General features: G+C 41.7%; 1 protein-coding gene across 4 annotated transcripts in view; it reads right to left on the bottom strand.

The window, feature by feature from the left end:
- ascc3 (activating signal cointegrator 1 complex subunit 3) overlaps positions 1–15,689 on the bottom strand; it is a 777,147-nt gene that overhangs the window by 319,590 nt on the left and 441,868 nt on the right. For all 4 annotated transcript variants that reach the window (XM_070885599.1, XM_070885602.1, XM_070885601.1 and 1 more), the window contains exons 17-19: positions 9,543–9,662; positions 8,872–9,036; positions 3,136–3,222 (exon numbers count right to left, since the gene is read on the bottom strand). In XM_070885599.1, coding sequence (XP_070741700.1) covers positions 3,136–3,222; positions 8,872–9,036; positions 9,543–9,662 — 372 coding nt within the window. The remainder of the gene's footprint in view (positions 1–3,135; positions 3,223–8,871; positions 9,037–9,542; positions 9,663–15,689) is intronic.

Below are 15,689 nucleotides of genomic sequence, written 5' to 3' on the forward strand. Positions count from 1 at the left end.
ATGTTGGAATCAATTATTAAAGATGAAATAACAGCGCATTTGGAAAGCAGTGACAGGATCGGTCCAAGTCAACATGGATTTATGAATGCAAAATCATGCTTGCCAATCTTCTGGAATTTTTTGAGGATGTAACTAGTAGAGTGGACAAGCGAGAACCAGTGGATGTGGTGTATTTGGACTTTCAAAAGGCTTTTGACAAGGTCCCACACAAGAGATTGGTGTGCAAAATTAAAGCACATGGTTTTGGGGGTAATGTACTGACGTGGATAGAGAATTGGTTGACAGACAGGAAGCAGAGAGTCAGGATAAATGGGTCCTTTTCAGAATGGCAGGCAGTGACTAGTGGGGTGCTGCAGGGTTCAATGCTGGGACCCCAGCTATTTACAATATACATTAATGATTTGGATGAAGGAATTGAGTGCAATATCTCCAAGTTTGCAGAAGACACTAAACTGGGTGGCGGTGTGAGCTGTGAGGAGGATGCTAAGAGGCTGCAGGGTGACTTGGACAGGTTAGGTAAGTGTGCAAATGCATGGCAGATACAGTATAATGTGGATAAATGTGAGGTTATCCACTTTGGGGGCAAAAACACGAAGGCAGAATATTATCTGAATGGCGGCATATTAGGAAAAGGGGAGGTGCAACGAGACCTGGGTGTCATGGCACATCAGTCATTGAAAGTTGGCATGTAGGTACAGCAGGCGGTGAAGGCGGCAAATGGTATGTTGGCCTTCATAGCTAGGGGTTTTGAGTACAGGGGCAGGGAGGTGTTGCTACAGTTGTGCAGGGCCTTGGTGAGGCCTCACCTGGAATATTGTGTTCAGTTTTGGTCTCCTAATCTGAGGAAGGACGTTCTTGCTATTGAGGGAGTGCAGCGAGGTTCACCAGACTGATTCCCGGGATGGCTGGACTGACATCTGAGGAGAGATTGGATCGACTGGGCCTTTATTCACTGGAGTTTAGAAGGATGAGAGGGGATCTCATAGAAACATATAAAATTCTGACGGAACTGGACAGGTTCGATACAGGAAGAATGTTCCCGATGTTGGGGAAGTCCAGGACCAGGGAACATAGTCTAAGAATAAAGGGTAAGCCATTTAGGACTGAGATAAGGAGAAACTTCTTCACTCAGAGAGTTGTTAACATGTGGAATTCCCTACCGCAGAGAGTTGTTGATGCCAGTTCATTGGATATATTCAAGAGGGAGTTAGATATGGCCCTTACCGCTAAAGGGATCAAGAGGTATGGAGAGAAACCAGGAATGGGGTACCGAGGTGAATGATCAGCCATGATCTTATTGAATGATGGTGCTCGAAGGGTCGAATGGCCTACTCCTGCACCTATTTTCTATGTTTCTATGTAAACGTTCTTGGATGTGCACCTGAAGTGAAATAACCTGCAGGGTCACTGACCTACAGCTGGAAGGTGGGATTAGGCTGGATAGCCTCTTGTTGGCCAGCATGGACACGATGGGCCAAAATGGCCTCCTTCCAGGCTGTAAGCTTTTATGATTCTAGTTTCGTAATTTCCTAGTACCATTATGCTACAAAGCAGCAACTTCATCAGCAACGTATCATATTGTGGTTAAAAGCTGTGCTTGACTAATGGGAGATCTAAACTCAGATAATCTTGCCAATAACTCTAAAACTCCAGGAAATTGCCAATTAAACCATATTCTCTTTAAACCAGAAGGAAGGACCTTCTGCACTGTTGCTTAGATGAGGTGAACTCTTGGTGTCTGCTTTTCCATTTTAATTTGTTACTTATTGTGAGAAAAGTAAAGAAAGTGATAGACCAAAATTCCTCTAAAGAATAGACATACTTCTTATTTGTCAGTATTTTGCCTTTACAGAGTCAATTGATTCTCTTTCCCCCTGCATAGTCTGATTTCACAAAAAATCTTGAACTTAAAACAAGCAGTTATTGAAGGATAATTTAGTTAAAAGAAAATCTTTGTTCTGGACCTAACTGAACACAAACTTCCAACAGTTCTCAAAACATTAGTGAAGCTTTTGTGCAGTTGAGCTCTTTTAAACTATTGTCTCGTAAAACTTTTTTTTAAGATCAGGGGGCAGTAGTAGTAGTAAAGGTCCTGCATAGCAATGAGCTTCTGCACTCAAAGATACATGATATCATATTTGGATACCGCACTGGTTTCATATTTAATGGAGAACTATAGTGTACAGCTCATATCATGTATGCAAATTGAAGTGTTTATTGCACTAATTCTGCAAGGAATCAGCTGACAATACAATACAGCATCATACTAATTACAACAGACATTACATTGTGACTGACTGGGATTCATTGTAAAATTCACAATAAATTTGCAATTCTTCTAAGCTGTAGAGCTGCTCAGTGTTGTATGTGGAGGAGCTGTGAAATTGTAAGAACTCAACAAAAAAATACAATTGAGACAGGGCTAAAAGAAAGCCCAGAAGATTAAATTGAAAGACTCCTCTATGCTGATAATGGAGATTCTACATAAACTGAGCCTGGGCACTCTTAACCCAATTTTTGGTTGCAACAGACCACACACAAATTGTCTACCAATTGCCACTAACTTGCCTAGTTAATGCACATTGTTGGATAGCGAACGATCCTCTGGTCTGCACCTAGCAATGCTGTACCTGATGGAGTGCTTTTGAGTGATAATGGAACAAAAATGGAAAAGTATTCTCCTCCTCAGAATTAATAGAATTAATTTTGAAGAGCACAAAAAAATTAAATTGTAAATTAAAAACACACAGACCCTTGAACTCGAATTGTGAAATAACTTATAGATATACATTTATCGAGGTTTAAGTACATTAATCAGGGTTTGTTGCAACATTTGGCTTTGCCTAATACCAAAATGGTCCCCAGTGTACTCAAGCCCTTGATAAATGGATGCTTTCTCATTCATCATTGAATGAGTGTTTTAAACATGCAAATCTTTAGTTTCAACTCCCTAAATGTTCAATCCATTAACTCTTTCATTCTCAAAGACAGAACTGTTGAAGTACAAAGTATTTCCCTACAATTCATTTAAAGAGCAGCTTCAACTTGCTTCAGTCATCCTTCGTCAGCCACTCAACGCTTGAACAAATGCTTCATGGTGAAGCATCAAGTACTTCAATTCTCAAGTCATTTTACCTTGATCTGTTCAAATTCTTCAGCTTTAGATACGAGAGCAAAAATGTCTGCCTCAGTCTTGTGAGCGCTGAACAGTTCGTTAAAAGTCTGGAAATGAAAGACAAAAAGTCAATAAATTAGCAAAACAGGGTGCCTCATTTACATTAAAACATATGTACATTTTGGGTGATTTCAAAGATCTGGTCATTACAGAAAAGCATGGAAAGGAAATAGTTGAAAAGAAATTCTTTGAAATGGCCAATAATAATACAATAGTCGCAGGCTATTACTAAATAGAATGTTAGATGTTTGCAGAAATTGTGTGTGATGGATGACGTATTTCTATGTGTTCTTTGTGCAATATTATATTCAGTTGTATTCCAACTTTATTCCTGTATAATGTCCCACTGAAAAATAATTGTGCAATGGAAAATAAGTTTATTTCCCATCAACTAAGAGCCTTCATACTTTTTACTATCAGGCATATATATTACAATGTGCAGTCACTTTTGTATCCTTGCTTACATAACAGTAATCTGGCAAAAACTCAGCAATACCATTCTGAAGTCAAAAGTTTTAATGCTCGTCACAGTAGGGGGTCTCCAGACTGCTTAAAACTGTTGAATCTCTGTTAAATCTTTTCATATGAATTTTTCGCAAGGTTAACCATCTCAAATTTAAAATGGAACACTTTTGCTGCACTCCAAAAGGAACTATTTTCTCTTGTAGGGTCTGAGCTCAAGAAAAGCACAATATTGCCTGGAGTTAGCAATCCGTTTAGGGAAGGCAACCCATCGAAGTTCATGTTATTACCTAAAAATAAACTAGTCAGGTTAGTTTTCAGGCTAACTGCTCATGTCTGTGAAAAGACTTTGTATGCAAGTTTGCCACTGTGTGGTGAAATGGAAGTGTGTTGTCTGTGATTGTGACAACAATTTAAGGGGGTTGTTATGCCAGATGGAAATTCCAAAAGGATTTTGTTTCAGGCCAGACTCAGTAAACATCTCCTGAGCGGTGGCTGGCTAGCCATATCCCCATCCCTTCGGGTGATAGAAAATACTTTCTTTTATAATTGTTGAGAAAGAGCCAGAGCCTTTTCAAAGGACAAGTCAATTGGTAAAAGTCTGGTTTGATTGATAGCTCTGTGCTCAAAGGCTTCTTGGGATATATTCTGAGGGCTGTTGACCATTTCTTCAGTTTTGTTTCAGGTTGTGCTGAAGGATAAATAAGGCGGAGTGTGGAAAGTAGATAAAGTTTATTAGACTGTGCAAGAAATGTTCTAGAAAAAATGCTCTCAAATTCTTGGGCATTGATCTAATTTATTCTTGTTTTTATAAATCTTAGTGCTGCCGGTTTCTTACTGATTTCTTTTGCTTCTGCACATTTTAAAATCACAGAATCATAGAAATTTACAGCACGGAAGGAGGTCATTTCGGCCCATTGTGTCCGCACCGGCCGACAAAGAGATATCCAGCCTATCCCATTTTACAGCTCTTGGTCCTTAGCCCTGTAGGTTACGGAACTTCAAGTGCACATCTAAGTACTTTTTAAATGTGGCGAGGGTTTCTGCCTCTATCACCCTTTCAGGCAGTGAGATCCAGACTCCCACCACCCTCTGGGTGAAAAGATTTCCCCTCAAATCCCCTTTAGACCCCTACCAATTACTTTAAATCTATGCCCCCTGGTTGTTGACCCTCTGCTAAGAGAAATAGGTCCATCCTATCCACTCTGTCTAGGCCCCTCATAATTTTATACACCTCAATCAGGTCTCCCCTCAACTTCCTCTGTTCCAAAGAAAACAAATCCAGCCTATCCAATCTTTCCTCATAACTAGAATTCTAGAGTCCAGGCAACATCCTCATAAATCTCCTCTGTATCCTCTCTAGTGCAATCACATCTTTCCTGTAATGCGGTGGCCAGAACTGCACGCAGTACTTTAGCTGTGTCCAAACCAGTGTTTTATACAGTTCAAGCATAACCTCCCTGCTTTTGTATTCTATGCCTGGGCTAATAAGGGCAAGTATTCCGTATGCCTTCTTAACCACCTTATCTACCTGGCTTGCTACCTTCAGGGATCTGTGGACATGCACTCCAAGGTCCCTTTGTTCCTCTACACGTCTCATTTAATGTGTATTGTAGTATTACAAATACATTTTCGTAGCTTTAGCCTGAATGCAATAATGTGGTGTTTCAATTTCTATTGAAGAGGTCAGGGCACAGTAAACATTCCATAAAACTTGTGAAGTATCTTGGTAAATGGATGGTTGCTGATCCTGAGGTACACAAATTCATTCACTCTCCACACAACCAACAATTTTAGATAACAGTTGCTGGTCTGCATATGGAAACTGCCTTGTTGCTGTGAGCACAAATAACAAGTGTTGGGGGAAAAAGTCCTAACTGTAACAATACAACTGGAACAAGATCAGCAGCCCAGATACTACAGAAAAGAAGCGTAACTTAAAAAGGACAATTCTACTGAATTATCACATTTTGAAACAGAAGTACAGTAACAAGTACAAATGAGAGATACTGATAAGACATTCCTTTAATCTCTATAACAATTCAGTGGAATGCATCCCTTTTAAATATTGTAAATTGTCACTTCTCTTAATAATGCTATACTCCTATAAAAATGCTATTTGTTTTCTACACCACTCATCATTCTTCCCCCAAAATGTCAGTGGACGAAGCATCTTGTTACCAGGCCTCCATTTAGAAAATTCTTAAAATAATTACTAGATCTGTGCAATGGACCTTTAGACACCCAACATCCAATTTGTCCTCCTACCCTTTTGGTGGGGCAATGTCTAGCCTCTGCTCAGCAGCTCTCTGAATTGGCATGGCTGACAGCAAGAACCCTTCATATGGCAAGTCAAGGACATGAATTCAAGCCGTACCATTTTGTCAAGCTCTTCTGGCCGCCCTTCCACTTTGCACCCTCCATAAACTTGAGCTTATCCAAAACTCAGCCGCTCATATCCTAACTCACTCCAAGTCCCGTTCACCCATCACCCCTTTGCTCGCTGACCTACACTGGCTCTTGATTCAGCAACGCCTCAATTAAAAAATTCTTATCCATGTTTTCAAATCCCTTCATGGCCTCGCTCCTCCCCATCTCTGTAACCTCCTTCAACCTTCAAGATCTCTGCACTCCTCCAATTCTGCCCTGCCTGATTTTAATAACTCCACTATTAGCAGCCGTGCCATCAGCTGCCTAGGCCCTAAGCTCTGTAATTCACTCCCTAAACCTCACCACCTATCTACCTCTCTCTCCTCCTTTAAGACGCTCCTTAATACCTACCTCTTTGACCAAACTTTTGGTCACCTGTCCTAATGGGGGGGGAAATTGCAGTCGGAGGTTTCCTTCGTATGAACGCTTCCGACCTGAAATTTTTTTACACAAAAGTACCTGATAGTCCTGGAGGAACGTAGGATTCTGGTCAGAGGCCTAGATTTGTTGCGCAGTGTATGGGAAGATGCATTTCAGGTACGTACATGCATGCTGGAGTCACGTGGGCCTGGACCACCAATCACTATGCAGTATTCTCATTGATAAAAATGGGAACTCCGTTTGATAGTAATGGGAACTCGTACAATGAGGAAAAACCCTAAAACACCGAAGCACAGCATAATAAACAAATAAAACACCTCACATATTTAAAATTAATTGAAATTAGATATAATTAAATGTTTTAGAAGAAAAAATCTTTGAGTGAGTTTTTGTGTGTGTTTTAATATGGTTAAAATAAACTTATCTTAATTGTCAGGGCTTTTAATATAAAAAAGAGTTTTTAAATTTAATTTTTATATGTTTTAAAAGTGTTACGCTGGGAAAAGTAAATTGTGCGCCTGCTTTTATCAGGCGTAGAAGTTTGAAGAAAATTCACTGGGCATGAGTTGGTCAAATAGTCCAATCTCTCCCACGCGGATGTCCTTGTCCCGGGAATGCCGAGGATCTGTACGGAGAAATCTTGACAGATCGGAAAAGCTGGTTTTCTGCCGGGTTTTGCGAGGCCTCATCTGGTCCGTGCGCACTTCATACAGACCCAGCAAGGCCGGAATTATTGGCCCATCATATCCTTATGTGGCTCGGTGTCAAATTTTGTTTGATAATGCTCTTTAAGAAGTGCCTTAGGATGTTTTATTAAGTTAAAAGCGCTATATAAATGCAATTTGGTGTTGTTGATCGTTGATCCAGTGCCACTCCAAGAAACATTAATCCTAAAACCAACAACTACAACGAGTACTGATCCTTGCTGAAAGGATTCACGTTCCATACATTATGAAGCTATGATTATCAGTTTAACACCAGCAAGAATCATTATGCAACAAGAGAAGAACTTAGATTGGACTTCAATAAGGCTGCATATTGGAATTCCAATATGGAGGGATTGATTGCATCAACAAAGAGATGTGAGCATAAAGTTATCGCTCAGCAGGTTGCCTATATCTGAGGAAGGGCTTCATTTTATAATAAACTTAAAGTTTAATGTTTCTTGACCTGAAAGGGATCCTTGAGGATAATATTTTACTGACTTGTTCCAGGAACTTAATTGAAATCTTAATCCTCAATTAAGTAATAATATCAGTGTTTTGATAGCCAGGCATGTTCAAGCCAATATACAAGAGAATGACAGCTCGGTTGAGGTTCAAACTTTAGCAAAATGAAAGTCACACCCTTTTGACTGCAGTACAAGACCCACATCAGACAGACTAACAGCATAAATCGGTTGTAAAATCAGTTTTTAAACAGCGATATGGATATCTCCTCTGCATCTTCTTGCGGAGCAAATAACCTGCTTTATGTAAGACCAAACAAAAATGATTGGATCTCAGTCTGTAGAGAGATACCGTGTTATCATTTTTTACAGTATGACCAACTTGAATTAATTATGCAAGTGTGCACTGTTGTCACCAATAAATTGGGTGAAATCGATACTGTATTTATACTAAACAACATTATTTATACTCAATTTACATCAATCAACTCAGGTAAAGGAAATTTAAAAAAAAAAATATTACGATAGGAAACCCATGTAAATTGTTTAGCTCTTTTACTTTTATGGCAAAGTGATCTGTCGCTCTGTTCTGTGTCTGGCCTTAGCACAGGGATTTGTATTGGACATTGGCAGCGGCAACTCGGATTCATTGCGATGCTTGCTGTGGTGTATTCTATTCGAATCAATTCTCCAACAAATTTTAGTGTAGATTCATCACTGGAGAATTGGGGAGTGCAAGTGTGTAAATTATGAAGCTTGAAGCCAAATGCACTGCTACAGAAAATTCCTGCCATTTGTTTCAACAAACAGTACAGTAGTTATTGAACCAGGATCCAGTCTGTGTGACCGGGCGCTTTTTATCCTAAGGGTTAAATATTAAAGAGAGACAAATCTGTATCGATGGATTAAATCCTATCCCCTCAAAAAAAAAGAAATCTGTCTAAAAGTGCCAATTATCAAATTACAACTGAAGCCTGTTAATTGTAAATCTCTCAATTAATCAATTAATTAATCAAACTCCTTCAGCACTGATACAAGTATCCCATTGGTTCCTGAAAAAACCTGCGATAAACAGGAATGTTTCCAAGAATCTGCACTAATTAATGACAAAAGGGAATTGCACATTTCATCCTGGATTTCACTGATAGCTAATCGTTTCTGTTCCTTTATTAAACATAGAGGGATTTCTCCAGAACAGGGTGGTTTCCAAAATGACGAAGTCACACAGGTGTACAGCAGCCTTTTAAATCCGTACCTCAATAGTATTATAATGAATATAGTAGTGGCTGGCTGTTCTACCAAGATCTGTTATTGAAAAATAACCAGTCCTTTCTTCAAAACGAACCATCCTGGCTTTGTCTAGTTTTTGGCCAGCCTCAATGACTAGCTCTCGCCTGTATTTTTCCAGTCCAGGGTCCATCTGAATAGGGGACATAAGTGAGCACAATTAGGACAAAAGGGTGGGGGCAGATAAAAATAAATGGTTCTTAGCAGAAAATAAATAAACTTTACCATTGTACCTCTATCCTTACAATTTAACAGATGAGTTTTTCTTTGCTTCTTTCCTGTACCCACATTGAAGATTAATCACTCCTTTCATTACAATGAAACAGAATGGGGCTTCATGTCAACTGAAGCATGGCAGCTGTTTTGATGAGACACTGAGCACTGAACTACTAATTCACAGTATTTCCAATACCTCTACTGCCAAACAAACAGAATAAATGCACTGGGTTCAGTCACAATGACAGTACACAGACTTGCTTATGTGGGTCTATAATGACAAAAAAGTTTTCTTAATGAACTTAAAGGAATGCTGTGATCTGTAAAGTAGTTCCGCCGGCAAATATTTGTTTTCAGGTTGTAATTTGCACTAGATGAAGGAGGAGAAAACACAAGCAGGCTCTAATTTTATCTGCTTTCTACCTGGTAAGTTTTGTAATTGATCCCATAGGCTAATGGGTTTGCTCTCGTCCGAACATAAAGGTAGGTGTAGCTCAGCCATTTCACTGCTTCTTCTATATTAGTCACTGTTCCCAAGGCTATCTAGAAAGACAAATCATGAAAGGCAAAATGAATGACAATTTGGAACAAGGCCTCAGAAAAGTACAGGTAATGATATTGATGACATTTCAGGATGTATATTTGATAGTACTTTACTTATGTAACAACAAACATGCATTTCAAAATCATTCATTGCTTTGAGATATTTTGAGTCCAGGAAGCATGATACTGCGGCAATATAGATTTACATGCCAATGTGGAAGCTTCCATTAAAATATGACTTTTCTTACTATATTCCACCAAATGCTCAACTCCATCGGAATTGTACTTTTAATCACCTCCGTTTGAAGTTATCAATTTCAGGCAACTCTCTGGCCTTCCCAACTAGTAATGACCAGTTACATAGTACTGCCCAGTCAGGTGTAATTGGCTAGCTAGCATCAAGTTATGCTGCAAGGATTGTGACCACTTATTGCAACTGACCTGATAAAGGGAGTCAGAGTCTCTTGAATGTGGGAGAATAGTCATGTGTTGTGTCCTAATCCATAGGCTCAACTTTGCCCAACCCCTTTTATCGGCGCACTTACCTTAAGTGTGCTTACTTTGCGCGCTGGAAATAGCGCCGGAAAAAAGATGCCCCATCCTGGCCGCTCTTCCGAGTCTCCGGAGTCCCAGTGTGGAGTGCATTCTAAAGTGGGGGGTGGAGCAACAGGCCAGCGCCAAAAACAGTGCTGGCACCTGCGCGCATGCTCCTGCCCTCCCAGCATGTCCTGCGGGCTGTGAGCAGGACCCAATGCTCGCAGCCCCTATCCCCGACCGAAGGGACGCCCTGATCTCGCTGCACCCTATCCCCGGCCGAGTGGCCTCCTGCACTGGCCGGCTGGCCCGCTCAGTTCCCAGGCCGGCTGACCCGCTCAGTTCCCAGGCCGAGGCAGGACTTCAGTTTTATTTTTTATTCATTGTTGGTTGTGCTTGAGAGTTTTGATTGGGGGGTGGGGGGGGGGGGGGGGGGGGAGAAAGAGTTTTTTTGAGGGGGGGGGGGAAGAAAGAGTGTTTTGGGAGGGGGGTGGGGAAGAGAGTGTGTTTTGGGGGGGGGGGGGGGGTGGTGGTGGGAGGGGAGGGGAGAGGAGAAAATGTTTTGTATACCAGCATCTCTTTCTCTCTCGCTACAATCCCCACCCCCCATGACAACATGGCCAGCATTTCTTTCTCTCTCTCTTGCTACCCCCCACCCACCTCCCCCCCGGTGACATCGCTGCCAGCAGCTCGCGTTTCTCCAGTTGCTCTGGACTCCCGGTGTGCCTCTATCCCAGGCCGAGTGGCCTCATGCACAGGTCGGCCCGCTGCCTACCCGGGCCAACTTCAAAGATTACGGTAGGATTTATTTCATTTTTATTAGTATTTTAATTGTTTGAGCTTTTCCTTGCGATGTTTAGTGCTTGATTGTTGAGGTCCTCTCCAGTTCCCTTCCCTCTCCTATCCCTGCCCTAATGTCTGCCGAATGTGTGCTGCTTTTTCTTCACTGCTCGCAAAGTTTTTCAGAGCTGACCACATACGCTGACCTAAGTCGATTTGGAGCAAGTGTTTGCTGGACAAAGTGGCATAAATGGCCAAAACTGGCGTAAGTGTCTGGGAACGCCGTCTTTTGAAAAAAAAAACTGAAGTAAAAAAAATCGTATCTAACTGACTTACTCTGGAGCAAATATTTGTGGGAAAATGGCATTTTTTAAACTTACGGCAGAAAAAACAACTTACTCCAAAAAGATCGATGCAAGTTATGGCCAAAGTTGGGCCCATTATCTTGAGGGTTCCACTTATGTTGACATTTTGACTTCTGGTTCATATCCTTCCTGTACTGAGGCCCCAAGTGTTATGAACCACAATACCTTATTCATCTTCTTGTACAATCACTCCACTGGAGCCTTGATTTGAGAGGTTCATAGTACGAGTAGTTTTTTTTTAAAGATTTGGTTACATACATGGTACAGTCATTTGCTACCTCAATAGTCGGACTCTGAGACTGTGTTTAGTCAACCAACTACGATCATCTCATTAAATGAAGGATTTTAATAGAGGTGCAAGAAATCAAAAAGCTGAATTTGATATAAATCATAAATAGAATCAAGTATTTTTACACATTAATTTCAGCTCAAATTCTGCACTAGGCTGTCAGAGAGAATATAACTTTAGCCAAGCTCAGAAGAAAAACGAAAGCTACTGTTGAGTAGCTTGGGAGGAGCTGTTTTCGGGCCCAGACTCGGTGCTGTGCAGGCAGCCTCATCAACAGTTTATGCGCGAGCTGCAAGTGCCTTTTGCACCTCCACAGGCAGCGCATACATTTGAAGAGTATGGATGTTGGTCTGCTTGCCTCGCCAGCAACAACTTGTCTGAAGGCAAGTCCCAGGAGGTATGATGGTGTGGCCAACGGGGAAGACGATCATAACCACTGTGGAGTCCTCCTGGCACCACAGGAACATTTTTTAAATATTATAAAAATAACTTTGCAGATGGCAGCTGCTGCTTAGGCCACTGAAGAATCCTGAGGGGAGCAGCCTGTCCTACTTATTGCTGCCCAATTTCTGTGAGGGGATCTAAAACAGACGCTACGCCCCTCATTTACATATGTAAGGAATTTAACGTTTGTTTTAAATGGTCGCCCTTGAGATGCCGGCAAAGTGGCGTAACCTAATTTTAGGCTGCAGGATGTTGGTCCTCGAAATTGTGCATCATTGTACCCATTTTCTGCCTGTAAAATTGGTGAAACAAGGTATAATTACTACCCCAATGCTTGAGACATTCTAGTGTAAAATGCGAGAGAGCAGAGTATTGACTTTTCTTGTTTGTTTTGCTAGTTACAGATACATTGGCAAAACAAGTATTAATTGTTACATAACACCTGCAAAAGAAGTGTTTCTGTAAACTGGTAAATGTAATATGAAATAGAATCATGGAATTGTACTTATATTTTGTAATGCATCATTCACTCTGAATTGTGGGATGGGGTGGGGTGGAAAGAGTGTTTGAAGTTTTGACAAAGGATATTAATAAAAATGTCAACCTATTTTTGCTTTACAGATGTGTTCCAGTATTTTTTGCTATTATTTTAGATTTACACCATGTGCAATTTTTTTTTCATCTGCTTAAAAGTTATTTTGGAGCAGAATTGCAACTCAATAAAAGTTTTACACAGTAATTTAAAACGAAAATTTATGCCACATTTTCCACCTCATAAAATGTTGTTACTTTGTTTGGTTCATATCAAGCCCAGTGCTTATATTTAATTATCCTAGTGACTCTTTAACAACTTTACTGAAGCAACATGAGTTTTATAACAGCAACAAAAACAAATTTGACGCTCCCTTTGAGACAAAGGGCTGGATTTTCGGCTCACATGTGCCTGTGTTAGTGCCCCGGAGGGGCGGTAAAGGGTATTTCTAGACATTATGGCGGGCGGCCAGATTTTAGTGTACGGTCATCAAATTCGACTCATGGCAAAAACTTACCGCCGCGCCCTCTAGTTTCACTAACACAATGTCAATCGTCGTGCAATGCTCCGCTAGCGCCCCGGATGCAAAATTAGGTCCCAATGCCTCATTATGCGCCCGCCCCAGGAAACGCCTGAAAAATCAGGCATTCCCAGGGTGCAGCAGGTGGTATTGGCAGCGTGTTAAAAGGAAGGAGGATCATACATTGCAGGTCACATTGACTGCAACGGTTGCGCACAGCACGCTGCATCAAGCTCCAACTTGAAAGTGGCAGTTTTATCTGCCATTAGTGTCCATACAACGTCAGTGAGGGAATTTAATGGGACATTACTAGTTCGCCAGCATAACATGCTCCATGCTATTACCAGGCGGGATCAAGCTTGAAGAAGGGCGCTTGGCCCATGGATGAGGAGAGGCCGGAGACGTCTGGGGAGGAGGGCTTATTCCCCATGGGTTTACAGATACCAACGCTCATACCTCGAGCACTCTGAGGAGCAGTGTGTGAAAAGGCTGCGCTTCCGAAAGGAAGTGCTGACAGAGATATGCCATCTCCTACAAGCAGACCGAACCTGGATTGCTCTGGAGGCAGTTTTCAATACTCCCATCAACAGGTTTTCAAATTCGTTGTGGTGTGCTGTATGTTGCTCAGCTTGGCCATCATGAGAGGCCAGGTGTTGCCAGTGGGGATTGCAGGCCCACCTCAGGAGAAGAAGGACGACGAAGTCCCCATTGGATAGCTACACCATCCACGGGGAAGGCAGTGTGGAGATTCTGCCGGACCAAAGGTTGCACTTAGCCAGCTCATAATGGACCGGTTCTCCCAAATGGTGGAAACTGGAGCGATTACTGGATATGCTATGTTCCCCCATAAAGACACATCTCAGATGAACATTGAAATGATATACAAGACACCAATGGCAAAAGATCAAAAAGACATTTTACTACAAAAAAGAAACTCCCCCCACCAAAAGAAAACCATACAATAGACAACATTATGTTGTAGTGCATTGAACAACAATGAAGTGCATGAAATCAAAAAACCAAATTACAAGCATAATCAACAAAAATCAGGGCAACCTTGACCTGCACATTATACGGACTTATTTAATGCCACGATTTTTGGCTGGGGCACATAAACTTACTCGTGCAACACCTGATTTTGCACCCCAGCTCATTGAATCTCATTTTGTGCCGAATTTTGCAGATGAGGGCGCAAACTTTATCCAGGTGGCATCAATACCGCCCCGTCGCCATGAAATCTCAAAAGCCGAAAATCCAGCCCAAAGACTTGATTGTACAACTGTGGCTTTATCTCTTAAATATGGAGGTTTGCAGCTCAAAAAAGTTTTGGACAAATAGCTTTAATTTCCTTACATTAAAGATGCGTTTATATTGCAACTATAGCATCAGTGCATAGTGTAAATACAGCCAAATCCAGAGTCAGAACCCAACCTGACAGTGGAGCAAAGCAAAGTGAGGCTTCCATGGAGAAGGCTGTGTCGCTCCACTTTGGAATCAGGCGGTGCCTTAACTCCACATTTATAGCAAATGTTACACTGAAACCAAGCTTGTCATGTAAATGCACACTAATTTACACCAACTGCTTTATTATGGATCACAGAATATTGTGTAATTATTGCATTCAGTAGAACAATTAAATTGACCAGCATTTATTACCCATTCCTAATTGCCCTTGAGAAAGTGATGATGAGCTGCCTTCTTGAACTGCTGCAGTCCGTGTGATGAAGGTACTCCCATAGTGCTCGTAGGGAGGGATTTTGACCCAGCGACGATGAAGTAATGGCAATATAGTTCCAAGTGAGGATGGTGTATGACTTGGAGGGTAACTTGGAGGTGATGGTGTTCCCTTACACCTGCTGCACTTGTCCTACTAGGTGGTAGAGGTTGGGGGTTTGGGAGATGCTGCCGAAGATGGTACATACTGCAGTCATGGTGCGCCGGTGGTGGAGGGAGTGAATGTTTAAGGTGGTGGATGGGGTGCCAATCAAGCGGCTGCTTTGTTCTGGATAGTGTCAAGCTTCTTGAGTGTTGTTGGAGCTGCACTCATCCAGGCAAGCGGAGAGTATTCCATCACACTCCTGACTTGTGCCTTGCGTATGGTGGAAAGGCTTTGGAATACTGCAGAATACCTAACCACTGACCTGCTCTAGTTGCCACAGTATTTATGTGGTTGGTCCAGTTAAGTTCCTGGTCAATGTTGATCCCCAGCATATTAATGGTGGGGAATTCGGTGATGGTAATGCCATTGAATGTCAAGGGGCGGTGGTTAGACCCTTGCTTGTTGGAGATAGTAATTGCCTGGCACTTCTGTGACGCGAATATTACTTGCCATTTATCAACCCAAGACTGAATGTTGTCCAGGTCTTGCTGCAGGCAGGCATGGACTGCTTAATTATCTGCGAAGTTGCGAATGGCACTGAACACTGTGTAGTCATCAGTGAGCATCCCCTCTTCTGAACTTATGATGGAGGGAAGGTCATTGATGAAGCAGCTGAAGATGGCTGGGCCTAGAACATTGCCCTGAGGAACTCCTGCAGCAAAGTCCTGGGGCTGGGATGATTGA

This window comes from Pristiophorus japonicus, chromosome 7 (assembly GCF_044704955.1).
Source record: "Pristiophorus japonicus isolate sPriJap1 chromosome 7, sPriJap1.hap1, whole genome shotgun sequence".
Classification (NCBI taxonomy): Eukaryota; Metazoa; Chordata; class Chondrichthyes; family Pristiophoridae; genus Pristiophorus; species Pristiophorus japonicus.